At 44.8% G+C, this 27358-nt stretch overlaps 1 protein-coding gene across 4 annotated transcripts in view; it reads right to left on the bottom strand.

The window, feature by feature from the left end:
* MTR (5-methyltetrahydrofolate-homocysteine methyltransferase) overlaps positions 1 to 27358 on the bottom strand; it is a 1497716-nt gene that overhangs the window by 1187526 nt on the left and 282832 nt on the right. For all 4 annotated transcript variants that reach the window (XM_073627630.1, XM_073627629.1, XM_073627631.1 and 1 more), the window contains one exon: positions 11918 to 12018. In XM_073627630.1, the coding sequence (XP_073483731.1) occupies positions 11918 to 12018 (101 nt within the window). The remainder of the gene's footprint in view (positions 1 to 11917; positions 12019 to 27358) is intronic.

Genomic DNA, 27358 nt, shown 5'->3' with positions numbered 1-27358 from the left:
GTTAAACATGAACTATGGTGCTAGAATTATTGCTCTTACTCTGAGGTCTGCGACAAACGTGGTGCAATTAATGCTTACATACACGTGATCACCCTACATTGCACTTTTTTTGGCATTTGTGTGGGGGTGGCATTTTTTTTTAAATGTCATTGCTACCACAAGGGGCCTAACAAACCCCCTATGTGATAACATGGACATGTGACAGGTACTTTTTATGGAGACATTGGGGGTCTATTAGATCCCTGATGTTTCCCCTGCCCCAAGGTGGTATGAAGATTATTCTGCGAGATGGGGTAGCAATCCAAGGCCATAATAATCAAATCGGTGTCCCTTTTAAAACCCAAATGCTGAGACTACAAACTGAAAAGTCAGGTAAGGCAGGAAAAGCATTTTTATATGGATCAGCTGAATAGACTCAAAATGGAGGTAGCCACATGTTCATTAAAGTATAGCACTGGGGCAAACAATGTTAGTAGCCCATAAGTCGCAAGGACGGTAAGAATTTTCTGGTTAAGGTTTCTTTGCTATGGAATAAGGATTAAATGCAAGTCTCAGAGATTTGGCCTCAATTGTTTGAAATATTATAGAGCAGTGGTCGTCAACCCTGTCCTCAGGGCCCACTAACAGGCCAGGTTTTATGTATTACCTTGGGGAGATGCAGACTAGAATACTGCAATCACTGAGCAGCAAATGATATCACCTGTGATATATTTCAGTTATCTTGCAAACCTGGCCTGTTAGTGGGCCTTGATGACAGGGTTGATGACCACTGTTATAGAGGACCTTGATGTATTTAGTTCTTTCAAGAAGTCTCTGGATTATTTTTTTTTTCTCGTTTTGGTATTTTTTAATCTTTTTTTTTGTCATTTGTTTATTAATTTATTTTATTTTTGTTTTGTTCAGGTGGGAAAATTCCAAATTGTTAGGTTTAGCCCACCTGAAAGGGGGGTCATTGGCTATGCCCTCAATTAGCAGCTGAATACATTTTGTTTAATACAAGCGTTGGTAGAAAGCCATTTTTAGCCGCTGGATCCAAAGCTAGAAAGAGAGACTTTTTTCACTGGATCTCTGGGAAAGTGTGATCTGAGAAAACGAGGAGACGGGAATTCTCGGAACTCTAGTTTGTAACCTAGAGAAATTGAGGAAGCCACCCATCTGTCTTGACATTTTTCCTGCCAGACCCTTGAAAATTGTAGAAGCCTTCCCCCCATTCAAGCGAGCGGAGGCGCCCCTTCATAAGGAGGCTTTGGTATTTACATTTGTGGGTTTCCTCCCCAGGTCTTCTTTTGGCCCTGGGACTGACCCTGAGGTTTACCTCTTGAACCTGACGTGGAGGCCGTCGTGACTGCCTGGAGGCTTATGCACCTGGCACTGGAGAAGACGCACATTTAAAAGAAAAATGCCTAAACTTCTTCTTAACCGGTAAAAGGGAACTTTTCCATTAGAAATTCTGTGGATATACTTATCCAGATCACCTCCAAATAACCGTTCACCATGAAATTGGAAATTGGCCAAGAGCTTTTTACATGGCGCTTCGGCTGACCAATTTTTCAACCATAGGCTTCTACGCATATGTACCAGCCCTAGCATGAGCCGTGAGGCCTTGAGAAAATAATCTTTCATAGCATCTACTGTAAAACACAACGCTTATGATATACTGGCCAAATCTTGGGCCTGCTGATCAGGAATAACCTTGAGTACCTCTATAAACTGGTCCTTTAAGGACTGAGATACTCCGATCGCTGCCAGCGCAGGCTGAATGACTGAACCTGCGAGCGAAAAATAGTTTTTAAAAAGGAATTCCAACTTCTTATCTGTTGGATCCTTTAGCATATGAGCATTGTCTACTGGACAAGTCAGGTTTTTGTTTACAGGGGATATAGCAGCTTAAATTGCTGGAATTTCCCATTTCTTATAGAACTCTTCCTCCATAGGATAAAGTATTGAAAACTTTTTTGGAGGGAAAAACTTTATCTGGGTACTCCCATTCAGAATACATTAGCTTTCTTAGCCACGAATGGATAGGAAAGGCATGAATAGATTGGAGAGGTTTTAGTGAACCCAAACCAGAGATGGGCTCATCAACTGACTTACTGGCAGTAAAAATGTGGATCGGACCAATTCAGTGAGAAACGGTACTAACAACCTTTCCTAAGAACCCGATACTTCCGCATTAGGTTCTTCGGAAGAGGAGACATCAGCCTCTTCCTGGTCTTTTAAGAGAAATTCGTCCTCTCGCCCCTTGTTCCTCATGAGGGTCCTGAGCAATGGACGGGGATTAGCTACGCTTAGTCCGACTCTGAGATGCGATTAAAGCATCAATTTTTTTGCTCCAAGCTTAAAATAGTTGAAGAAAAAAACTCCTTAGTAATATACACAGGGGCTGCAGTGTTAAGAGCAGCTGCAACACTTGCCCCTCCTGATGGCTCACTCTGATCAGCCATATTACTCTCAGGGGAGGATGCCACCTTTTTTGGGATGGTTCTAGGCTGCCTTGTGACTAAAGTCCTTCTAGAGCCCTTTTTTGAGGTGTTTAACCCCCCTTCCGACCATAACACGATGCACAAAGCAGAGGTACTACCAGAAGGAATGCATCCACTGCTTGAGCTATAGTCCAGCTCTGCTGCTGCTATTAATGCTCAGCCTGATGCAGTAGTAATTGTGTCAAAAGGAATGCCTGTGTTACCAAAAACCTCTTGCATACCCACCTTTGCTCGTGTCCCTACGCAGCTTGCAACAGCAACAAGGTGGGACACACCTTCCCGCGCTGGGCGTTGGAGGACACCAGTGCCGCGTTAAGCGCCCCCCCCCCAACGTCTATGGCCCTTCCTCTTTTCTTTAAAAAAAAAAGTTTTTCCCGCGCGAGCGGGGGCTCCGATCCCATGGGATCAGCAGGGAGAGAGGCAGTAATGGCGAAGGGGGGGCCTGGAAGCCACCGAGCAGTGTGGCGTTTGCTCGCTTTTTTTTTTTCTAATGTGCTCCTTCCCCAGGAAGAGGGGAAGAAAAAAACACAGGGGGTCATCTGGTGGGGAGGTAAACCCCCCCCCCAGACTTACCAGATGTCTGCTGCTGGCCGGAGGAAGTGAAAACTGCTGTTTCCTGGACACATTGCGAGCTCTCTGAGAAGCAAGGAGGCAGCAAGTGCTCTATACAGCCCCCAGTGGTGACACATGGGCATGACAACATTTACTAAATTAAAGGAAACATTCATAAGAAAAATCTTTAAAAAATTTTTAGAAGACTCCACTTATCTTTCCCGATGCAAGCTTTTCCGAGGTACACTAACAGACCAAATCTTCCCCCTTCACGGTGGGTTCCGGTAAACCTTCAGGAGCTGGGGATCCTCGAGGAAACCCACAATCCTGGACCTGTAATAGCACCACCGCCAGTAAAATTATGGTCTTAATACCAAAAAGTACTGGATCCCGGGGTCCAGCCATCTAAAAGAGAAGCGTTACAGGCAAGACCTTGTTTCTTCGGATACGAGGCTCAGGTACCATTCAATTTGGCCAAAAAGACACTTTGAATGGATCCAGCTGCATGGCTAGCCCCAGCAAGGATTGCTCCAGTGGAGCTCAGCTCAGCAGATCTTTACTCGTGACAAACACCTTAGACACTGGTGAACGGAGGTACTCCCAGTAGTGGGAGGGGTTATATAGAGAGTGCACTTTTAGTCTTAGGGTGTGCTAGTGTCCATCACTTAAAGGTGTTCTATAACCTACATAGTAACTACTATGGCTCTGTCTCCCATGATGTACGACAAGGAAAGAATTTGATTCTGCTCGTTTTTAAATTCCAGAGTCCTGGTGGAATGAGAATTTGAAGAGGTCTCTGGAACGTGGATGAAAGAGGTTCATCTGGTTGGCAGTTTGCCTGTGCCATGCCACACCACAAATTTGTTCTGACAAACATTCAGGGGAGAAGGGACAAAATGAAAAGATTTAGATTAATACTTGTAATCCAAGGTTTAATTTTCCTTATGCACAATTTAGTGCAAATGCTGCATCTGAACGACTGTGCCCAGCAACAAGACTTATGGAACATTTTCCCGGTCATTTAAAGAAGGCAGTGTTTTTAATGTGCGACATGTATTGGAATAACTGAGTTAATATGGTGCAGGTACCCAGAAGGCTGGCACTTAGGCATAACAAGGTGTCTGTTGGCCAGACAAGAAACTCCAGCTGACACATTAATGGGGTGAAAATCTCCTTGTGGGGGTGGTGTCTCAAACTTAGCAGTCCTACAGAGAACTTTTTGGTTGCTGGACATGTGGGGCACCAGAGCTGGACATGTGGGAGATACGCCTGGTTGATGTCTCACCTGAGAGGTTGGAGCTGTGCACAGGTAATGAGAGCGACTACAAACAGAAGCATGCTCCATTAGAAAAAGGGGAATCACTACAAATAGATCTAAGCTCCTCCCAAACGCTGGCCACCAGGGTACAGTATGCCTTCACGACATGGCACCAACGTCTCACAGTGGTTGATAAGAATCTTATTACATTATATGTGCTGAATATACACTGAATCAAGTGCGGTTATTGTACCAGTGGCTTACTCCCAGAGATGGGCGGACACATAATGAGGTTCATTCAGGATGCTTATTTTTGAGGAGTAACCGAAAGAGAAGGGTTGTATTCAGCACTATATTGGGGGGAGTAGGAGCTGGGATGGGTGTTATTAATGAAGTGGCCATCAGTATCCTGAGGAGCAAACTCTCAGCCATAGCTTCAGAGAGTAAGTGGGGCTTTGTTACTCAGATTAATGACATCCCTAATAACATTCAATAAAGTCACATAAACATCCAGGTTAAAGTGGCTCAAGATTTTATCCACCATTTTAAGAGGTGGTACAGGGCAAAAAGACGTCATGGGCTCCGGCGTGCACACAGGGGCAGGCAATATCATCAAGCTTATTGTACAGTCTCTGTATGAGGTGCAGTGGCCTTATGCGTTGGCATCACAGCTCAGTAAGATTTTGCCCAAACACATGGCTTACACCAATCCAAAGTGGTGGTCGAATGCCTGGATAGGCCGTGCTAGTTTGGATTATGAAAAGGTGTTATGCTTCCTCATTAATCCCATATACAGAAGTGCAGACTCAGTCTGTATATTTGGTGGTATCAATGGGCTTACTGACTGGGAATTCTACCTTGTTGCATCTGAGGCTAAAAATTACCCACATGTGATCAGAGGGGATGGAAGTTGGAGGCGGGTTGATATTTCTCTCTGTCGGAGGCATGACCATGATGTCCTTTGTATGCCAGGTCAGTACAGTGGTGAACAAAAAATGTTGAGAAGATGTTTCACTCTGTGTTCTGAATGAAGAGATCATTGCTGGGAAGGAAGCACCTAGGTATTATTTGGGACATAGACTAGTTTGTTTTTATTGGTCCTAAAGGATACTAATGACATTAGTCATGGAACTAGGGTGTTCCTTGACCCTAACAGTAGATAGAGGTGCATAGTATACCCTTCTGGGTATGGTCTCTGAAATCCAGGCACAAAGATGGAATTTTGTGGTTTTGTCATTGTTTCAGGTTTATATGTGTTACTCTAGATTTATATAGGAAGGTCTCACATTTATCTATGCAAGTTGAGGGACAAATTGACGGTAAAGTCTCTTTGTACAAGTTGGAGGCTTTACTGCCAATTCAGAGTCCCGAAGTACCGCGGTCATGCCAAAATTGCAGGAGAAAAGGCCATATTGAGCAAGCCTGCCTAATCCCGACCAATGATGAGTTATAGGAGGTTGAGAGTGAAATGCTTAATTTGGTGGGTCGGATATAAGGATGAGTTCCAGCGTGTTCACACACTCCACGTGCAGAGCCTGCCAGGAAGTCGGCACGGCTCTGCGCTAATCACAGGCAGTGAGACATTTCCTGATCTCTGCAGCTGCGCATCGGGACAATGCCTCACTGCCTGTGATTAGCGCAGTGCCATGCCGACTTCCTGGCGGGCTCTGCACGTGGAGTGTGTGAACACGCCGGAGCTCATCTTAGTCGAATATATAATGGGTTGATTTGTGAAATACTAAATGTGTATTTTAGGTTAGTAATATGGGTGAGTAAGGCCCTCCTCGAGGTTCTGTATCTGAAAGCTGGTTGATATGTGGCTCTGCGTGTGTGCTGGTGAATGGTGAGTGAATGGACAGCGCTTGCCTACTGCACCTTTGTGAAGATACCGGAAAGGAGAAGACACGAAATGGTGCCATGGAAGCTGTCGCTGAAGAATGGTGGTGGTGTCACTCAGGGGTAAAGCGGCACAGTTGGGAAGCACAACACGTTAAGACAGTCAGACTGTTCCATAGGAGCCGTTTCGGAAGAAGGGCAATGTGCACCCTCCAGGCACAAAGCGGAATATGTTGGAAAGGCAACATGTTTTATTTCATAATAGAAAGATGTAGTTGAACATGAAATCTGGATACACCTAGCCTCATCACTCTTGGGGGGCCGCCTTGAATGCCATTTAGCAGGTTACCCATCAGTGCTTTGTAACTAAAGCAGAAAATTGGCTTGAGGACTTTTTTTTTTGTTTAAGGAGAGTCATCATGCACAGCTCAAAGGAGCAGCGATGGGTTCCAATGTCGCCCCCGCAAATGCATTCACCGACATGATAGAGAATTTATTATTATTATTATAAACGATTTATATAGCGCCAACAGTTTACGTAGCGCTTTACAATGTAGAGGGGGGACAGCACAGTTCAATACAGAAGGGACAGGAGGGCCCTGCTCGTAGAGCTTACAATCTAAAGGGAAGGGGGTGGTGGTACAAAAGGTAATAGATGCAGAGAATTATTTGATGGGGGGTGGCATTTATGGTAATGTTCTCTTTAAGGTGAACTGCAAGTGTTGGTATCGCTTTATAGATGACGTGTTTGCAATGGGGGGGGGGGGGCGACATGGATACCCCATTTCATATTTTAATTTTTGAATACCAGGTTTGGAGTTTAACATTAATATCAGCCAGGAAAAAAATGACATTTTTAGATACATGTCTAACGCTAAAAGGAGGTTCTATTTGCAGTAATCTTTATGTTAAACCTACAGATTGTAATCATTTACTATAAAAGCTTGCATCCCCCCGGGGTTTTTAGATTCATCCCAATAGGTCAATTTACTCGAGTTAAAAGAATTGAGTGACCCAGCTGAACAGGAGAAACATTTAGATGAAAAGGAGGATAAATTAGTGAGAAGGTGTTATCCTAGACAGGTTATTCGGAAGCAAAGACCAAACTATGAATAGACATAAAAGAATAGACAGATTTCCCGTCTCGCAGTACCACCCTCACTCTGGATGGGTACATAATATTAAAAGCATTTGACTATTCTTAGGGATATTTATCCACAAATTTTGGCATTTAAAAACTTTCCTATACTGTCATTGAAAAAGTAGATCCATGTATAGTAGATTGGTCAAATCTAACCAATATCGGCATAGGACCAACATCACTAGAATCTTTTTAGGACCCCCTAAAAATGGATGTTATCCTTGTCTCAGCTGTAGTCAATGCAGTTCTAAGATAAAGGGAAATGTTTAAATCACCCACATCATGGTATTAATATTGAGATACAGGGATATCACACTTGTCAGTCATTTGTTATTTATGCAATTAAATGTCCATGTGGCCTTTTATATGTCGGGGAGACCACACAAAGTTAAAGAATGTATAACTAGACACAAATATACGTGATAAATTAACTCAATTACTGTTAGAAAAGCATTTTGTTGACGTGAAACACACAGTGGCACAACTTGGCTTCATGATTTTAAAGGAAGTTCCCCATAATAGGGGGGGGCAGTCGAGAATTAAATTTACGAAAATGTGAGGTCCAGTGGATACACCTTCTGGACACATCAGCCTAAGGGGTTAAACTCAAACTTTGATCTAGTTTTTATGAAGAAGAGTTTTTTCCAATTATTTGTGACTAACCTTTCTTTTTCTGGATCAATAAATTGAATGACAAATGATGTTTAAAGGGTAGAATATTTTACAGATTTTTCTTTTCTGATTTTTTTTGTTTTTATTTTCTACTGTTTATTGCTACCTAGACGTATATTTTTTTTTGGTGATAGGTTTATTTCAGAATAACCACCTTATAGATGAAGGATTGTGAACTCAGCTCTTCCAGCCTTCACATTGAAGCTTGAGATAATATAATCAGATGCTGATTTATTTTGATAATTGAACATTAATTGCGTAATTGGTCCCTGGTATATTATGACTATATATTGAGAATAAAAATAGTTTGTCATTGTTGTATGTTCCTACCTGAGGAAGGGTGTGAACAATTATAGCCTGAAATGGTCAATACGGAACACTGACATTTGTATTTTGATTTTTTTCATAAATTTTAAGTGCAGCAATCCTGGACTTATTTCTCTATATGCGGCCTGTGGGAGGCCGTGATTGTATGCTCTAGGAAGACACCCGAGTGCTGTTCACCTTACCTGTATATCTATCTAAATAGATGTATATCTATATTCACATCAATTTTGATATTTGGATGATAGTCAGGTCCATAAATATTGGGACATTGACACAATTCTAATCTTTTTGGCTCTATACACCACAATGGATTTGAAATGAAACGGTGAACTGTGTAGGAATTACAGTTTGTATATGTGCCTCCCACTTTTTAAGGGACCAAAATTAATGGGACAGATTAACAATCATCCAAACTTTCACTTCTTAATACTTGGTTGCAAATCCTTTGCAGTCAATTACACCCTGAAGTCTGGAACGCACAGACATCACCAGACAATGGGTTTCATCCCTGGTGATGCTCTGCCAGGCCTCTACTGCAACTGTCTTCAGTTCCTGCTTGTTCTTGGGGCATTTTCCCTTCAGTTTTGTCTTCAGTAAGTGAAATGCATGCTCAATCGGATTAAGGTCAGATGATTGACTTGGCCATTGCATGACATTCCACTTCTTTCCCTTAAACGCTTTGGTTGCTTTCGCAGTATGCTTCGGTTCATTGTCCATCTGCACTGTGAAGCGCCGTCCAATAAGTCCTAAAGCATTTTGCTGAATATGAGCAGATAATATTGCCCAAAACACTTCAGAATTCATCCTGCTGCTTTTGCAAGCAGTTACATCATCAATAAATACAAGAGAACCAGTTCCATTGGCAGCCATACATGCCCACGTCATGACACTACCACCACCATACTTCACTGATGAGGTGGTATGCTTTGGATCATGAGCAGTTCCTTTCCTTCTCCATACTCTTCTCTTCCCATCACTCGGGTACAAGTTGATCTTGGTCTCATCTGTCCAGAGGATGTTGTTCCAGAACTGTGAAGGCTTTTTTAAATGTTGTTTGGCAAACTCTAATCTGGCCTTCCTGTTTTTGAGGCTCACCAATGGTTTACATCTTGTGCTGAACCCTCTGTATGCACTCTGGTGAAGTCTTCTCTTGATTGTTGACTTTGACACACATACACCTACCTTCTGGAGAGTGTTCTTGATCTGGCCAACTGTTGAAGGGTGTTTTTTTTCACCAGGGAAAGAATTCTTCGGTCATCCACCACAGTGGTTTTCCATGGTCTTCCGGGTCTTTTGGTGTTGCTGAGCGCACCGGTGCATCCGTTCTTTTTAAAGATGTTCCAAACAGTTGATTTGGCCACACCTAATGTTTTTGCTATCTCTCTGATGGGTTTGTTTTGTTTTTTCAGCCTAATGATGGCTTGCTTCACTGATCGGGACAGCTCTTTGGATCTCATATTGAGAGTTGACAGCAACAGATTCCAAATGCAAATAGCACACTTGCAATAAACTCTGGACCTTTTATTGGCTCCTTGTAAATGGGATAATGAAGAAATAACACACCTGGCCATGAAACAGCTGAGCAGCCAAATGTCCCATTACTTTTGGTCCCTTAAAAAGTGGGAGGCACATATGCAAACTGTTGTAACTCCTACACCGTTCACCTGATTTGGATATAAATACCCTCAAATTAAAGCTGAGAGCTGGGGGAGTCAAAAGTGGCAAAAGATCTGGGTGTTCTGGTAGATGATAAACTTAATAGCATGCAATCGCAAGCTACAGTTTAGAAAGCAAGCAAGATATGTACTTCTATTGAAAGCGTTAGACTCCAGAAAGACAAATTTGTGACCCTCTGTAAATCTTTAGTAAGACCACATGTGTAATAGTAAGACCACATCTGGAATGTACAGTTCAGTTTTGGGCACCTGTACACAAAAAAAGATACTGGAGATCTGAAGAAAGTGCAAAGAAGGGCAACTAAACAGTTTAGAGGCATGAAGGAGCTCAGCTATGTGGAAAGATCAGCTGGACTGAATTTATTTTCTTAAGAGGCGGTATTATTTCCATGTATAAATACATAGATGTTCCATATAGTGAACTTGGTGTTGATTTATTCCCTTTCAGGTCATTACAGACAAGGACACTCTTCGTCTGAAGAAGAGAAGAGAGATTTAACTTCCACAAACAAAAAAAGGCTTCTTCATAGTAAGTGCTGTAAATATGTGGAGTAGACTCTCCCAATTAGGCTAAATTGTGGAATAGACTCCCTCAACTGGGGAGCTCAGTAGATTGTGCATTTAGAATGCATCCAGACCTTTTTTAAACAAACTATAACTGGGTAATAACATATATAGGCAATAACACCAGCGATTATTCATCTAGGGACTTTTCAATTGCCTGAGAAACCAGGTAGGCATTTGGGGAGGCATTCCTCATCCATAGGCATATGTAACTTGTAAGAGGTGTTTCTTGCACGGATGCTCTGCAGACCAACATTTGAGCCAAAGGGTATGTGTACCAAAAGGAGGTTCATTCTGGTTATACAATTTGCATCATGTGTTGGCCTATCAACAAAAGAGTAGAGCTACAGGCATGAGTTCCAGCTGCTGGAGGACAGGAGGATCCATTAGGATAGATCCAGGATTCTGGAACATAACCTTGGACCTAACAGCTAAGGTTTGGCAGATGGATATGTTCACAATGCCAAGTTGCAGGGCAGGACCTGCGAGGAAGAATAAGGCATTAGAAGGGGCTTCTAGCCTTTTATTCACTAGATTTTATCTGGGTTGAGACATTTTACTATACAATACTAGCTGCAATGGGGAATGAATTAATCACGGAGGGGGGTGGGTTTATACAACCCAGGCTGGTAATTTTAAGCATACATGGCAGAGTTAGCTCTAAAGCCCCATACACACTACTGGGAATTAACGAAAAAAAAAAAAACAGACAGCTCGGGTCGGAGCCACTGTAGTAAAATAATTCTATGTTAGAACTTGATCTCCACTGCTGTGTTTTTGTGTTCTGACAGAGGGACAGCCCCCACACCAGAACACTCTGGTCACCGCTCTCAGCCATTGGCTGAGATCGCTTATCGGCAGACCTTTTTTCCATCATAACCTGCCGACAGAAGCTAGCTGAATGGGCGGCTTCTGTCACACCGGCTGCAAAGACACATAGGCCAAATGACTCCGCCCGACATTTAGCTCGTGTGTACTAGGCTTTAGTTTAGGTATATGCGAACTGCTTTAATAAGCACCAAGATTGTATCTCTATGCATTGGCTTTATGAGAAAATATACAATCCTCGTCATGCCTAATTGACTGTTCAGAAGCAACTGTTGCCCTGGGGAATCCACAGACAGGCCTCGACGTCTGCTGCCCTCACACTTATGATCCATCATACTAGTGAGGAATTTCCTACAAGGGTGCCAACAAAAAAAGTTGATTGAGCAGGAAGCCCAACAAAACATCCTGTAGTGGTAGGAGATGACAGGAAAGGCTGAGCAGGTATGCACTCTCAGGAAAAATTGTATAATCCGTATAACCCCTTCTACTCTCATCATGCCTGGGTACTTTAGCAAACTAACTACGGACCCATCTACAGTATACATTAAAACTATGACACTATTTCAGTTAGAACTCTTACCAGCATTTGGGTAACATATGATGTAGGACGTAGTACATTTCCCAATGGTTTCAATAAAAGGCCTCAATTCAAGAGCACCCAAAGCACAGTTTAAGCCAATGCTGTAAAGAAAGAATTTATTGTTATGAAGTACTGGGTACAAAATCAAGGCAATATCTACATTGATGTACAGTATACTTAAATTTAAGCTACATTTAATTCTTCTTGAATATAGCTTTACATCATATATATTGGCTTTATATTATCAGTTTTGTCACATGACAATTAAAGTAGAAATCCTATCCAGCAGTAACTTGGCAATAAAATAAGCTTGGACTAATGTAACTATGCGAATACCTTATCTGTAGGATCCATCTAGAAGCTGAAAATCACTGTACTAGACACTACTACAGTGATCTTCATTAGCTCCTGGGTCCCGTGCTGAGCAGCTGCTGTGTTGCACACACACACACACACACGTACATTTAATAAAATTAGAATATCAAAAAGGTAATCGCAGTAATTCAATTCAAAAAGTGACTCATATTTTAACCACTTCCGGACAGCCCCACGTACATATACGGGAGCAGGGTGGCCCGGCAAAATCACGTACCTGTCCCCGCGGTGATCAGATTTGATTCAGAACTGATCAGGTCCAGGCCAATGATTTATGACCTAGATCTGCTAATCGGTTGTGACGAATGGCAGAACGTCCCGTGCCCATGTAATGTAAAACTAGGCACAGTAAATGATGCAATCTCCTCTCCTGGAGCCCTTTTCAGTTCCAGCGTGAGAGGAGAGAGCACCTACCGTGAGTAAAAGCACTACACTGACACCAGTACACACAGTTAGGCCACCAAGAATTTGAACGCAGGCACGTAGAGCCCATGGTGCCCTTCCTGATGTGCTTGCTTATCTTGATTGGCAGGTCACAGATTCTGTAGTTCTCCATTCACTGGCCAACCTGGAATTCAGGTGGAAAAAGCCGATTTATTACACTTGGGGTTTTTTTTAGCCCTTTTGCACGGAAGATCTGTACGGATCTATTGTGGACCAAAGCAATTTATTTTCTAATCAATTTATCAATGTAAACCCAAATTTGACCCTTGCCAATTTGCATGGAAACCAATCACGGTTCCAGAATTTAAGAACTTTCTGGGCCTATCTCTCAACATAGGCATTACTAAAAAGAATCAAATTGGTCTAATGACCCAATTCTTATTATGCCTGTGTTCTCTGCTGCCATGACCAGGGCTAGATACGAGCAAATATTGCGGTTTACGCACTTCGACAATAAACTGTCGTCCTCTGGGTGACCCTGAATATGATCAGCTCCACAGAATTCAGCCCCTCGAAAACCATTTCAACCAAAAATGTGCAGCCTTGTATATCCCTAAACAAGATGTTTGCATAGATGAGTCCTTAAGTTTTCTGGCCGCCTTGTTTTCAAACAGTTTCTCCCCAGCAAGCGAGCCAGATATGGGGTCAAAACGTATAAGCTCTGAGACAGGGCAACAGGCTATATATACACACACACACATGTAGTTTGAGGGAAAAAATAGCAGCGTGGAGCCCCCCTGACTGCCCAGACTACATTGGGAGCAGCAGCAAGATTGTTTGGGACTTGGTGTCACCCATATTCGGAAAGGAATACCATTTATACATGGACAATTTGTATACAAGCATGCCACTTTTAAGACACACCTTTCAATTTGCAATTGGCGCATGAGGCACCGTGCGATCTAACCGCTGGCGCTTTCCCCAATGGCTTGTAAATGCCCCACTTAGACAGGGGGAGTCTGCTTGAGATGACTGGTGTTAAGCCCCTCTGTGTTCAGGTCTATAACCTTAAAATGGGAGGGGTGGACTTAAACGACCAGATGATGGTGCCGTATTTTGTGGCTCGTAAGGCCAGACGCTGGTACAAAAAGCTGTCTGTATACTTATTTCAATTGGCTCTGTTCAATGCTTATGTACTATACAAAGCATTAGGAAGAAGTGGATCCTTCCTAAAATTCCAGGAAGAGATGCCAGCCCTTTTGTATCCAGAAGGTGCTGTGGCCCAATTCTCTAATCCAGATGCAGTGAGCCGGCTGCATGAGAGGCATTTTCCGGATGTCCTCCCTGGTACCCCTACCCAAAGGGCACCCCAAAAAAGATGCCGTGTCTGTAGCAAGCACGGATTTAGGTGAGACAACTGCTATTTTTGTCCCTCCTGTCCTGGCAAACCTGGTCTCTGCATCGGGGACTGTTTCCGTCGCTACCACACACTAGTGGATTATTAGTATATGGTACAACAAGTTTTATTGTTATTACTGTTTTACTGTATTTTATACTATACTGCTGTAATGTTGTGTTTTATTGTTAACCATTGTTTGCTTTGCAGGTTTGCCGTTCAGCCGCAGCACTGATTTATTTTGACAGCAACAGGGTTTGCTCTCACAAAACATAAATCAGTGACTCCAGCGCTGTAGGAGGTGATTTCACCACGTTTTTTGTTTTTTTTTCAAAAAGCATATATGGCAAAGCATAGGGGTTGGGGTGGACAGAGGGGAAGATAGCCCCTATGCTTCGCCATATTTTTTTTTTTCCATTTGTCTTGGCAGAGATGTATTCATCCACATTGATCGATGTGAATGGAGGCATCTGTCAGGTTCTCTTTACGTTCAAGTCTTTTTGGGGAGGTCTCTACCATCTTTGCACATCTAGAGTGTGACATTTTTGCCCATTTTTCTTTGCAAAATAGCTCAAGCTCTGTCAGATTGGATGGAGAGAGTCTGAACAGCAATTTCCAAGTCTTGCCACAGATTCTCAATTGGATTTAGGTCTGGACTTTGACTGGGCCATTCGAACACATGAATATGCTTTGATCCAAACCATTCCATTGTAGCTCTGGCTGTATGTTTAGGGTCGTTGTCCTGCTGGAAGGTGAACCTCTGCCCCAGTCTCAAGTCTTTTGCAGACTCACAGGTTTTCTTCTAAGATTGCCCTATATTTGGCTTCATCCATCTTCCCATAAACTCTAACCAGCTTCCCTGTCCCTGCTGAAGAAAGGCATCGCCAAACCATGATGCTGCCACCTCCACGATTCATGGTGGGGATCATGTGTTAAGGGTGATGTGCAGTGTTAGTTTTTCACCAAAGCTTTCTGCTTTTAGGCCAAAAAGTTCAATATTGGTCTCATCTGACCAGAGCACCTTCTTCCACATGGCTTTTTGCAAACTGGACTTCTTATGGCTTTCTTTCAACAATGGCTTTCTTCTTGCCACTCTTCCATAAAGCCAGATTTGTGGAGTGCACGACTAATAGTTGTCCTGTGAACAATTCTCCCACCTGAGCAGTGGATCTCTGCAGCTCCTCCAGAGTTACCATGGGCATCTTGGTTGCTTCTCTGATTAATGCTCTCCTTGCCCGGCCTGTCAGTTTAGGTGGACAGCCATGTCTGGGTAGGTTTCAGTTGTGCCATACTCTTTCCATTTTCAAATGATGGCTTGAACAGTGCTCCATGAGATGTTCAAAGCTTGGGATTTTTGTATAACCTTCGCCCACTTTAAACTTCTCCACAACTTTATCTGTCTTGTGTATTCCTTGGCCTTCATGGATGCCGTTTGTTCACTAAAGTTCTCTAACAAACCTCTGAGAGCTTCACAGTATAGCTGTATTTACACTGAGATTACATTACACACAGGTGGACTACTAATTAGGTGACTTCTGAAGGCAATTGGTTCCACTAGATTTTAGTTAGGCATATCTGTGAAAAGGGGGCTGAACACAAATGCACACCACACTTTTCACATTTGGCAAAAAAAAACCTGAAAACCATTTCTCATTTTCCTTCCACTTCACAATTATGTGCCACTTTGTGTTGGTCTTTCATATAAAATACATTCATATTTTTGGTTGCAACGTGACAAAATGTGGAAAATCTCAAGGGGTATGAATACTTTTTCAAGGCACTGTATGCGCAACAAGACCAGCAACGTACTGGTATGTTGCTGGACTTTGAGTGGTTATACCGGAATGATGCCTGCAGGTTTAGGCATCTTGCTATCATTTTTTTTGCAGCCTGCGGTCGGCTTTCATGTAAAAGCAATCCTAGTGGCTAATTAGCTGCTAGACGGCTTTTACAAGCAATGGGAGGGGACGTCCATCCCCCCTTTCCATGGTTTTCTCAGGCTCTCCTGTCCTACCAGGGAACCTGAGAATGCAGCCAGTGGTTCCCCCAGCTGACCATAGAACTGATTGGAGACCAGAACGGTTCCAATCATCTCTGTGGCCTATGAAACCGGAAGCTTTGAGCATTTCATTACTTCATTTTCGCTAGATCTAAACCACGCCATCTTATCACACCGATCTTGGTGTGGTCAAATGCTTTGAGGGCAGAGGAGAGATCTAGAGTCTAATAGACCCCAAACTTAAATCCCCCCCCCAAAAAAAAAAAAAAAAGTACCTCTCACTACCCATTACTGTCATAGGGGATATTTATATTCCCTGCGATAACTATAAAAGGGGATTACAAAGAAATTAAAGGGACAGTGTAAAAATTAAAAAAAAAACTAAATAATAAATTAAAAAAAATGTTTTAAATGCTAGGACCCCTGTCCCCCCCGTGCTCGCGCACAAAGGCGAACGCAAGCATCGGTCTCGTGTTGTATGTAAACTGCAATAGCACCATGCATGTGAGGTATCAATGCTGCAGGAAAAAAAAATTGCAACACCCACCATTTTATTCTGTAGGGCCTCTGCTTTAAAAAAAACGTACATGCCATTTGCCACACCTATCTTACACGAGCTGATATACCTCCATGCATAGTTTCATGTTGCGTTGGATTGATCTTATACGCCTGTTGACTCAATGATATTGTGAGTACTTTTAGTCCCTTTTTTTTTATTAAAGTGTATTTACGGACTTACACTATGTGGATGACTTATGAAAACACATCTTTACATATCCACCGAGATACCACTGGATCGGCTGAATCCCTGATCTTTGTGTTTGGATGACACATGCAGATTTGTACAATTATCACACTAGACGCTTGTGACTCAGTAATAGAGTTCTACAACTCTGGTAAGAGTCCACTTTATTATAGTGGTGGATCACGTGCTGGAATTGGATCATGTAACTGGATCATATCATTTCACGATTGCACGGGTATTTCGTCACTGGACTTTTTTTAAACATTTTTCTATCATATCATTTTGGACTGTTTATGTGTCACTATTTTTGGGTTTAATATATACCTATTACATCACTATTAGCGCTGTATTTTTTATGTATTACACCGATTGCACAGTATATCTGACTGGTTTTGCTAACAGCCATTGTTTGTCAGCACGTTCTCTTCCCCATGTTTAAAAATTATATATACTGCTTGGGGGTTCAAAATAATTTGATAGCAAAAAATATTTGTTTCATGTAAACAAAAAAAAAAAAAAAAAAAAAGGGTCAGGAAAGGCTTGGTCTTCAAGTGGTTAGAAGAGTGGGTGACGTGTGGCATAAGCTTTTAATATTGGGCATAAAATGCCAGCACAGTTCAAACACCCCCCAAATAACCCTTTTTTGGAAAGTAGACACCCCAAGCTATTTGCAGAGAGGCATGTTGAGTCCATGGAATATTTTATATTTTGCAACAAGTTTCGGGAAACTTATTTAGTTTTTATTTTTATTTTATTTTTTTATTTTTTTTTTTACACAAAGTTGTCACTGAAATTATATATTGCTCACAGATGACATGGGTATATGTGGAATTACACCCCAAAATACATTCTGCTGCTTCTCCTGAGTACGGGGCTACCACATGTGAGACTTTTTGGTAGCCTAGCCGAGTACGGGTGACGAAAATCAATCACCGCCTTTAGGCTTTCTAAGGGCGTAAATTGCTCATTTCACTTCCTCACTACCTATCACAGTTTGAGGCCACGAAATGCCAAGATAGCACAAAACCCTCCCAAATGACCCCTTTTTGGAAAGTAGACAAGGTACTTGCCAAGAGGCATGGTGAGTAAATGCAGCTCTCATTCGTTTTTGGAAAAGAAAATTAATTTTTATTTTTTCAAAACTTTGTGACAAAAAGTGAGATCTGCAAAATAATCAACATGCCTCAGCAAATAGCTTATGGTGTCTACTTTCCAAAAAGGGGTCATTGGGGGGGGGTGGAGGGGTTTGGTGCCATCTTGACATTTCAGGGCCTTCGAAACAGTGATAGGTAGTGAGGAAGTGAAATGAGCAACTTGCGCTCTTTGAAATCCTGAATGTGGCGATTGGTTTTCGGCACCCGTATGTGGCTATGTTCCCAAAAGTCTGACACATGTGGTATCCCCATACTCAGAAGAAGCAGCAGAATGTATTTTGGGATTGTTTTTCCATTTTTCAATCACTTGTGAAAAAAAAAAAAAAAATGAAATATTCAATGGGCTCAACATGCCTCAGCAAATTCCTTGGGGTTTCTACTTTCCAAAAAGGGGCAATTGGGGGGGGGGGGGTTGTACTGACTTACCGTAAAATCAGTTTCTCTGAGTTAATTGACAGACACAGCCTTCTTTATTCAGAACCATAGGGATATAGCGCCCCCTACAGGAGGACGACACTAGGCAGACCAAAAGACTCGGCTACACCCATGGGCAGTCCTAGGTGATATTACACCCCCCTTCTCTGCTACAGGCCTTCAGTTATGTAACAAGCAGCATCAGAAGTATTAAAAACTCCATAGAGGGGTGGGGGCTGTGTCTGTCAATGAACTCAGAGAAACGGATTTTCAAAAAAATCCTATTTTCTCTTTAGTTCATTGACAGACACAGCCTTCTTTATTCAGAACCATAGGGATGTCCCAAAGCAGTGCCAAACATGAGGGGTGGGGCAGCCAACAAAAAACCCCAGGCCAACCAGACAACCTGAAGCTCAGTGAAAACAACCAGGAGCACACCTGACCAGCAAAAAAAACCCCTTCATGAGGGAAAAACCCTCTAGACTGCAGCTTGCAGAACCCTGCGGCCAAAAGAAGCATCCACAGATTGCCAGCACATCCACTTTGTAAAATTTTGTGAAAGTGTGCACCGATGACCAGGTGGCCGCCTTGCAAACTTGCGTTACTGATGCCTGATGATGGAAGGCCCAGGAGGCACTCAGCGCCCGAGTTGAGTGCGCCTTTACCGGGAAGGGAGGAACCTGACCCTTGATAGAATAGGCCTGAGTCACCGTCTGCCTGATCCATGTAGAGATGTCACTGAGGAAGCAGATAGCCCCTTTTTTGGCCTGTCTGTGATCATGGACAGAGAGTCTGACCTTCGAAAAGACTCAGTAGCCGCCAAGTACACCCTGACTGCTCATACCACATCTAAGGTGTGCAAGGCCAATTCCCTCGGATGTCTTCATTTAAAAGGAAATCAGAGACAACCTTTGGAAGAAAAGAAGGACAAGGACGAAGCACCACCTTGTCCTCGTAAATCACCAGGTAGGGCGTGCGTGACAGGATAGCATCACCAACTCTGACACCCTGCGAGCAGAAGTAATAGCCACCAAGAAGGCCACCTTCTGTGATAGCACGAGCAGGGGAATTTCTCGAATATCCTCAAACGGAGGCTTCTGTAGAGCCAAAAGTACAAGATTCAAGTCCCACGGTGGCAAGGGAGATCGCACCGGTGGAACCACATGTCGCACTCCCTGAATGAAGGTATGCGAAGCCAGTGATCATTGAAAGAAAGCTGTCAAGGCCGACACCTGGCCCTTGACAGTACTCAAGGCCAAATTCTTTTCAACACCCCTCTTTAGAAAAGTCCAAATCTGAGCCACGGAAAAGGAATGTGGGTGAAACCCCACTGACTCACGCCATGAAATATACGCTTTCCACGTCCTACAATATACCTTCCTGGAAGAAGACTTCCTAGCTCTGAGCAGCGTCGGAATCACAGACGCAGATAAGCCCCTATCCTTCAAAACCTGGCTTTCAATAGCCAGGCCGGTAAAGCCAGCGATGGTAAGGCAGGGTGGAAGATTGGCCCTCTGGATAGCAGATCCTCCCTGACAGGCAGCCGCCAGGGGGAATCTGCGTCCAGACGCACCAGGTCCGATGAGGCCAGTCCGGGGCCCATAGAATGACCAGAATTCCTTCAACCTCGATCCTGCGCAACGGCCGTGGCAGAAGCTTGAGAGGAGGAAAGGCAAAGATCAGATGATACTGGCCACACGGGGCTACCAGAGCGTCCGAGGCATCCACCAGAGGGTCCCGAGACCTAGTCACAAACCTCTGCACCTTCCTGTTGATTCAGGATGCCATCAGATTTACCTCTGGAGGTCCCCAGTGTAGGCGGATCTGTTGAAATACCTCCCGATAGAGAGACCACTCCCCTTGGTCCAATACTTGACGACTGAGGTAATCTGCCTGCCAGTTGTCCACCTCCAGAATGTGAACGGCTGAGATGGCCAGGACGAAACGTTCTGCCCACCGTAGAATGCCGGCTACTTCCAGGCAAGCTAACACACTCCTCGTTCCTCCCTGGTGGTTGACATAGGCCACCGCCGTGGCTTTGTCTGACTGGATCCGTATCAGGAGCCCCTGAAGCTGATCCATCCAATGATCCAGACAGAGTCTGATCGCCCGGAGTTCCAAGATGTTGATAGGCAGCCTGGATTCCTCCAGCGTCCAGTGACCCTGAGCTGAGCTCAGACCCAGGACTCCTCCCCACCCGGACAGACTGGCATCGGTGGTGACCACCGTCCAGTACAGCGGGAGAAAAGATTTCCCCTGCCGAAGAGCCGGGGAATGAAGCCACCAGATCAGGGACACTTTGGCTCCTTGACTCAGACGAATCTGACCGTCTAGAGACTCGGCACATTTGTCCCATTTTAACAAGATTTCACTTTGCAGGGGTCTCGTATGAAACTGAGCGAACGGGACCGCCTAGAACGTAGACACCATCAGGCCCAGTACCCGCAAGCAAGTCCGCAGGGAGACTCACCTGTTGCACAGCAGCGAGCGGGCTGACACCTGTAATTTCTGGATTTTGTCCTGCAGAAGGACCATTCTGGCCCGAGCGGAATCCAGAGTCAGACCCAGATAAGCCAATTTCCAAACTGGGGTCAACGCAGACTTTTGGTAATTTATCAGCCACCCAAAATCTGCCAGAGTCTGAACAGTGATCTCCACGTCGCCCGGGCTGCTGAGGACTCTGCTCGCAGCAGAAGGTCCTCATGATAGCCCAGAACAGAAATTCCCCACTGGCGCAGCAGCGCCAGAACTGGGGCCAACACTTTGTTGAAGACCCGAGGAGCAGAGGCAAGACCAAAGGGTAACGCCACAAACTGATAATGCTCCTCTCCCACAGCAAAGTGAAGGAACCGCTGGTGCTGTGCACATATCGGAATGTGTAGGTAGGCATCCTTTATGTCGATGGAGTCAAGAAAGTTCCCTGATGAAGAGATGCCGCCACTGAGCGATAGGGCTCCATTTTTGGAACATCTGCACCCGCACATATCGGTTCAGGGCCTTGAGGTCCAGAATCGGACGTACCGTACCCTCCTTTTTGGGGATCGTAAATAGGTTTGAATAAAAGCCCTGGAAACGTTCCGACACCGGAACGATCACCCCCTGGAGCAACAGGGCTTGTACCGCACCCCAGAGGGCTAATAAGCAGTCTGGAGACAGATGCAGATTGGACGGAAAAAATCTGTTTGGGGGACAAGTCTGGAACTCGATCTTGTAACCAGACAGAATCACTTAGTGGACCCACTTGTCATTTATCAGAGGTCCACGGGCCCGGAAACCAGCGAAGACGTCCCCCCACCCGGACTGCGGGTGAGGGCACCTCTTCATGCCGAAGGAGCCTTAGCTGGGGGTCTGGAGAAACCAGCTCCCTGTTTGCCCAACCAGGGCCACTTAGAACTTCCTGAGGGGGGGCTTGAAAGACTGAGCCTTTGTCAGTGGACCCTGAGGGACAAAAAAAACTTTGTGTGCTGAGAAGAAGGAAGGGCCACGCTTGCGACCTGGCTCCTTCCCTTTGACTGTGGAAGAAGAGTACTCTTCCCCCGTGACATTCTTCATATCATCCAGAGTGGCCCCGAATAAATGATCGCCTTGAAAAGGCAGATCAGCTAGGACCTTCTTTGAGGCCTGGTCCGCAGTCCAACACTAAAGCCACAATACCCGTTGAAGCACTACCACTGAAACAGACAGCTTAGAAAGCAAGGGAGCTGCATCCAAAAAGGCATCGCAGACAAACTGCAGCCCCTGGACCAGTTGGTCCACTAATTCCATGAAGGCAGGTGGAAACTGGTCCCCTTCCAGGTCACGGCGCAACAGCTTCACCCACTTTGTCAGCGTTTGCGACACCAGAGCAATAGCCAAAATTGGCAGAAGCTCCAAACCCGCAATAGAGGACATAGTGCGGCTCAGAGACTCTACCTTCCTGTCAGCCAGGTCTTTAAAGGCCAGAGAGTCCTCAACAGGAATCAGTGGTTTTGTTCAAGCGGGAAATCCACCACAGGCGGAGTTGTCCATTTTTTGAGCAGACTTTCCTCAAAGGGATAACGCACAGCGAAACACTTTGGGATCACAAAGGGGCGTTTTGGACGCTCACAATCTTTATAGACAAACTTGTCAAAAAAGGAGGGATAAGGGAACACTTTTGCCGTGCAAGGTGGCTTGCGAGTACCAAAAGGGATCGGCACCTCCACCGCAGCTGCATCCTCCATCTTTAAAAGTTTCCTGCACAGAACTATCAGTGCATCCGCCAGTGCCTTCTTGTGCGCAGCCACTGGGGCCGAGGAATCATCCTCACTGTCCGAGAGATCTAGGAGTGCAGCCGCAGACCCCGCAGGGTGGGCCCTGTCCATGGCAGCCAAATCAGTTTCAGGATCTGACGAGACAGATGAAGCAGGGGAAGGCAGGGGACGCTTCCTGCTAGTCCGCCACCCAAGAGCCACCTCCACCCGGGACACAAAGGACTCCAGGGCCGCCGTCAGTGCGTCAACGGATGACTGGGACCCAGAGGGACCTGCAGCCTCTGACAGGGGGTCAGGTGGGGAAACATGCTCCTGAGACTCCATAAGAAAGAAAAAGAGCCCCACAGCAAGAGTGACCACTACAATGGGACACCCCCCACACCGGTAGTGATACCGGACCACCAAGACACCCCACAGCCTGCAGCAGAGGATGGATCCCCCAGACTCACCACCCCACTAACGTAGCACTTGCTGCCTCAGATGTCGACCTGCACACACGTGGCGTCCAAGGGAGAAGAAACTACAGGAGTCAGTGTCGGGTTAAAAAGAGGGGCTTCCGTCTACCACAGATGCAGGAGAACACTGTAGCCGCCTAGGATGAGAGAGGATCCGGGCACCGGACCCAGTGCCTCCCCCCCTCCGGTAAGCACAGCACCTAGGCGATGCACACCCACAGCCCACCAGTATTCAACCCTGTCCCCCAGGACCCACCAGAGGCACACTATGGAGGGGGGAGGGGAAGAGGGGGTTCCAAGGGACCTCCAGGGCTAGGAAAAGAGGGTGCAGGGATAGAGGGGAGCCACAGGACCGACTAACCCGGGGAGGGGCCCGCATCCAAGACAAAAAAAAAACCCTAAGGGAAGAGGGGGACCTTTACTCACCATACCGGACCAGGCGGGCATGACTCCAGACAGAATCTCCTCGCCACCGAAGTGGGGGGCTGTCGGCCATGAGGGACGCTGTGACTCGAGCCGAGACCCAGTTGTATGCGACCTTGTGAGACGTTTAACTCGCAGGGCCAGCCCCTGTCCAGTGTGACTTTGTGTAAGGGCTGGGCTCAGCCCTTCCTTCTCTGAGCTGGCCACTTAGCTGTCGGCTAATTGCCAGCTCCCATCTCTCTCCACAGTTACCTAGCTGTTGCTGATTCTACTAGTCAGTCCTGCCTACTTAAAGCCGTCCAGCTCACTTGATCTCTGCCTCGCCTTTGTCAACATCAGAGACTTTCTCCCGTGTTCCTGTTGAAGACTTGCTCGGCTGACATTCCTTGTGGCTCCTGATCCTGTTTGCTGTACTACTATGTTTATCTCTGGCTCTCTGACATTTGCTTGGCTGACTACCCGATCTGGTTACTGAACTCTGGCTTGTTTTGACTAGGTTTACTCGGTTTACCTTATTATTATTATTACTATTAAATAAGTGTGATTTAACTATACTTCTGTCTCGGTCTGATTCATGGTTCCTGATACTGTGTCGTGGCCGACCTAGCGCATAGCTGCGGTCTGCACACGCTCGCTGGCCAGACTGGGGTGACCACTGGATCGAATGTCCAGCCCGTCGCCCAGCCTGCCAGTTGATTGTAGATCTCACTGGAAAAATCCAGGGGAAAATAAATAAAGTTGCCAGGACAAGAGATCCCAGCAGGGAACTAGGTCTTTATTCCTGACTAGGCAGAGAAAACTAAAGGTCTGTAGCAGAGAGGGGGCATATATCACCTAGGACTGCCCATGGGTGTAGCCAAGTCTTTGTCTGCCTAGTGTTCTACTCCTGTAGGGGGCAATATAACCCTATGGTTCTGAATAAAGAAGGCTGTGTCTGTCAATGAACAAAAGAGAAAGTAAAAACTGCATGAATTCCAGTAAATATACCATAGTTTGTAGACGCTATAACTTTTGTAGCACCCAACAAATGCTTATTGGATTTTTTTTACCAAAGATTTTGGCCCAAATGTCTAACAAAAATTGAGTTTATTGGATATTTTTATAACAAAACGTAGAAAAAAAAAAAAGGTTCTCAAAATTGTTGGTCTTTTTTCATTTATCGCAAATTTAAAAAATCCCAGTAGTCATCAAATACCAACAAAGAAAGCTCCATTTGTGGGGAAAAAAAAAAGGATGCAAATTTTGTTTGGGTACAGCTTAGCATGACCGTGCAATTACAAGTTAAAGTAGTGCAGTGCCAAATTGCAAGAAATGCTCTGGTCAGGAAGGGGGTAAAACCGTCCGGAGGTCAAGTGGTTAAATAGACACAGTGATATATTTCAAGCATTTCTTTCTTTTAATGTTTAGGATTATGGCTTACAACTAGTGAAAACCCAAAGTTCAGTATCTCAGAAAAATTTATTACATAAGTCCAATAAATAAATAAAAAAAAAAAATTAAAAAAAAAGGATTTTTAATACATAAATGTTGGCTTACTGAAATGTTTGTCCGTGTACAGTATAGTAAGTACTTAATGGGTCGGGGGCTGCTTTTGCATGAATTACTGCATTAATGCGGCGAGGCGATCAGCCTGTGGCACTGCTGAAGCATTATGGAAGCCCAGGTTTGATAGTGGCTTTCATTTCATCTGCATTGTTGGGTCTGGGATCTCCAATCTTCCTCTCGACAATACCCCACAGATTCTCTATGGCGTTTAGGTCAGGCGAGTTTGCTGGCCAATCAAGCACAGTAATACCATGTTCGTTATTATTAAACCAGTTCCCTACCGTGCATAGTCATATGACATCGGCAGGAACCCTTTGTCCCTCCGGGCCACCGTCATATGACGTCTTTCTTCCTGAGCCTCTAGGGGGGCGTGTGCGCGCCGCTGCGTCACTAGGCAAATGATGTGCATGCCCGGCGGCCGCGCTCTCAAACTGAATGACAATTGCGCGGTCATGCAACATTGTATCCATATGAAATTTTTATCACTTTTTTCACACAAATAGAGCTTTTTTGGTGGTATTTAATCAGTGCTGTTTTTTTTTTTTTAAACTGTTTTATAGCTTGTTATAAAATTTTGAAAACAGGTAATTTTTCTCCTTCATTGATGTGCGCTGATGAAGTAGCACTGACAGGTGGCATTGGTGGGCACTGATGAGGCAGTCGCAGCTCTGTGAGGGACAGATGTCCCTCTAACAGAAGCCGGTACTTGGCTTTTTAGTTTCCTCTCATGCCGACAGCGTAAGGTAAAAAAAAAATTAAAACTACAGTTTACCAATCTTATGTTTACATTATGTGATCAACTGTCATTGGCTAACAGACAGCTGATCACTTGGTAAGGGGCTGGGATCAGCCCCTTACTCCGATCAGCCAAGTCTCAGACTCAGTGATCACAGAGCGCACCGTGCAGGCAGCTTTTTTTTTTTTACAAGAGATAGGTAGATTTTAAGGTTGAAGTCTACAAATGTGCACACTGAGAAAGTTGTATGAATTGCTTATATTTTATTTGCAGTTTATTAATATGTCATTTCTATTACAGACAAACTCTTATGCCAGTGCAGGCTTCCGTTCTGGCCAGTGGGAGATTGTCACTGCCACCTTTGTAAAAGAACAATTATACGCAGACATTTATTGTGTGACGTTTCTGCAGTGCCGAAATCGCAACGTTCTGCACCCTCTCCAGTGCCGATCCCATCATCCACAGTAACCTTTCCAGTGCCAATCCCATGATCCACTGCACCCTCTCCAGTGTCGATCCCATCATCCACTGCACCCTCTACAGTGCCGATCCCATCATCCACTGCACCCTCTCCACAGTACACCTTTACACAGGACGCCCTCAACCCCCCCCCCTCCCCAGTCCCGCTGACCTGGAGAGCTGCGATCACCCGCACTGACATCTGGTCACCGCCACCAGTCCAGGGCTTAGAAATCCCTGCAGCTTAATCTCCAAAGTGTACCTCGTCTGGAGGTACATTTAGGATCATTCTAATTGGTCAGCGCTGTCACATGAGTGGCACCGACCAATCAGAAGCCAAGTAGCCCGTCCTGTCACCGTATTTGAAAAGGAGAGAAAGTCGTGGGGATTTCAAATCCCCGGACCGGTACAGCGGCGATATGAGCTGTCAGTGCAGGTGATCGCCGGACTCTATGTTAGGATGTAAGTTCACCTTACAGATTTTAAAATCTGCCCAACTATCCCCTGTAATAAAAAATAAAAATAAATAAAAAAAACAAACACTTTCTGCTAAAAAAAAAAAAAAAAAAAAAAAGATTCAGAAGTTTTTTCCTAAATGTATTCTGCTACATGTTTTTGATCCAAAAAAAAAAAATTACGTACTGGGACTGTGATAGTGCGATCTGACATTAACTGCCACTGCCACTGGGGGGGAACTGACCTCACCAGTGACACTAATACAGTGATCAGTACTAAAAATATGACACTGGCTGGGAAGGGTTAACATCTAGGGGTGATAAAGGGGTTAGATATGTTCCTTACCTAGGTGTAATGTGTGCTGCTTTATACTAATGATCACTGACAGATCACTCCCCCTGTACAGAACCCTGTGTTGAATTTCACACAGCTCTGGGCTGTGATTGGACACAGCCGATCAGGTGGTCCCGAGTGTGAATCATTGGCCAGGACGCTGTGTACAATCACAGCCGGGTGGCGGTGAACATGCGTGCGCCCTAAACCTTGGAGTAGGCAGAGACGTACCAGCACATCACTTTGCCTACAGTGCCCCCGTCCTCAGTACAATGCGGCCGGTCGGTCATTAAGTCGATATTTGCACTAGAACATATATTATTTTTAAGATTAAG

Source organism: Aquarana catesbeiana, linkage group LG04, assembly GCF_042186555.1.
Source record: "Aquarana catesbeiana isolate 2022-GZ linkage group LG04, ASM4218655v1, whole genome shotgun sequence".
NCBI lineage: Eukaryota > Metazoa > Chordata > Amphibia > Anura > Ranidae > Aquarana > Aquarana catesbeiana.
The sequence above is the reverse complement of the archived record's forward strand: the minus strand, read 5'-3'. Positions and strand labels throughout refer to the sequence as shown.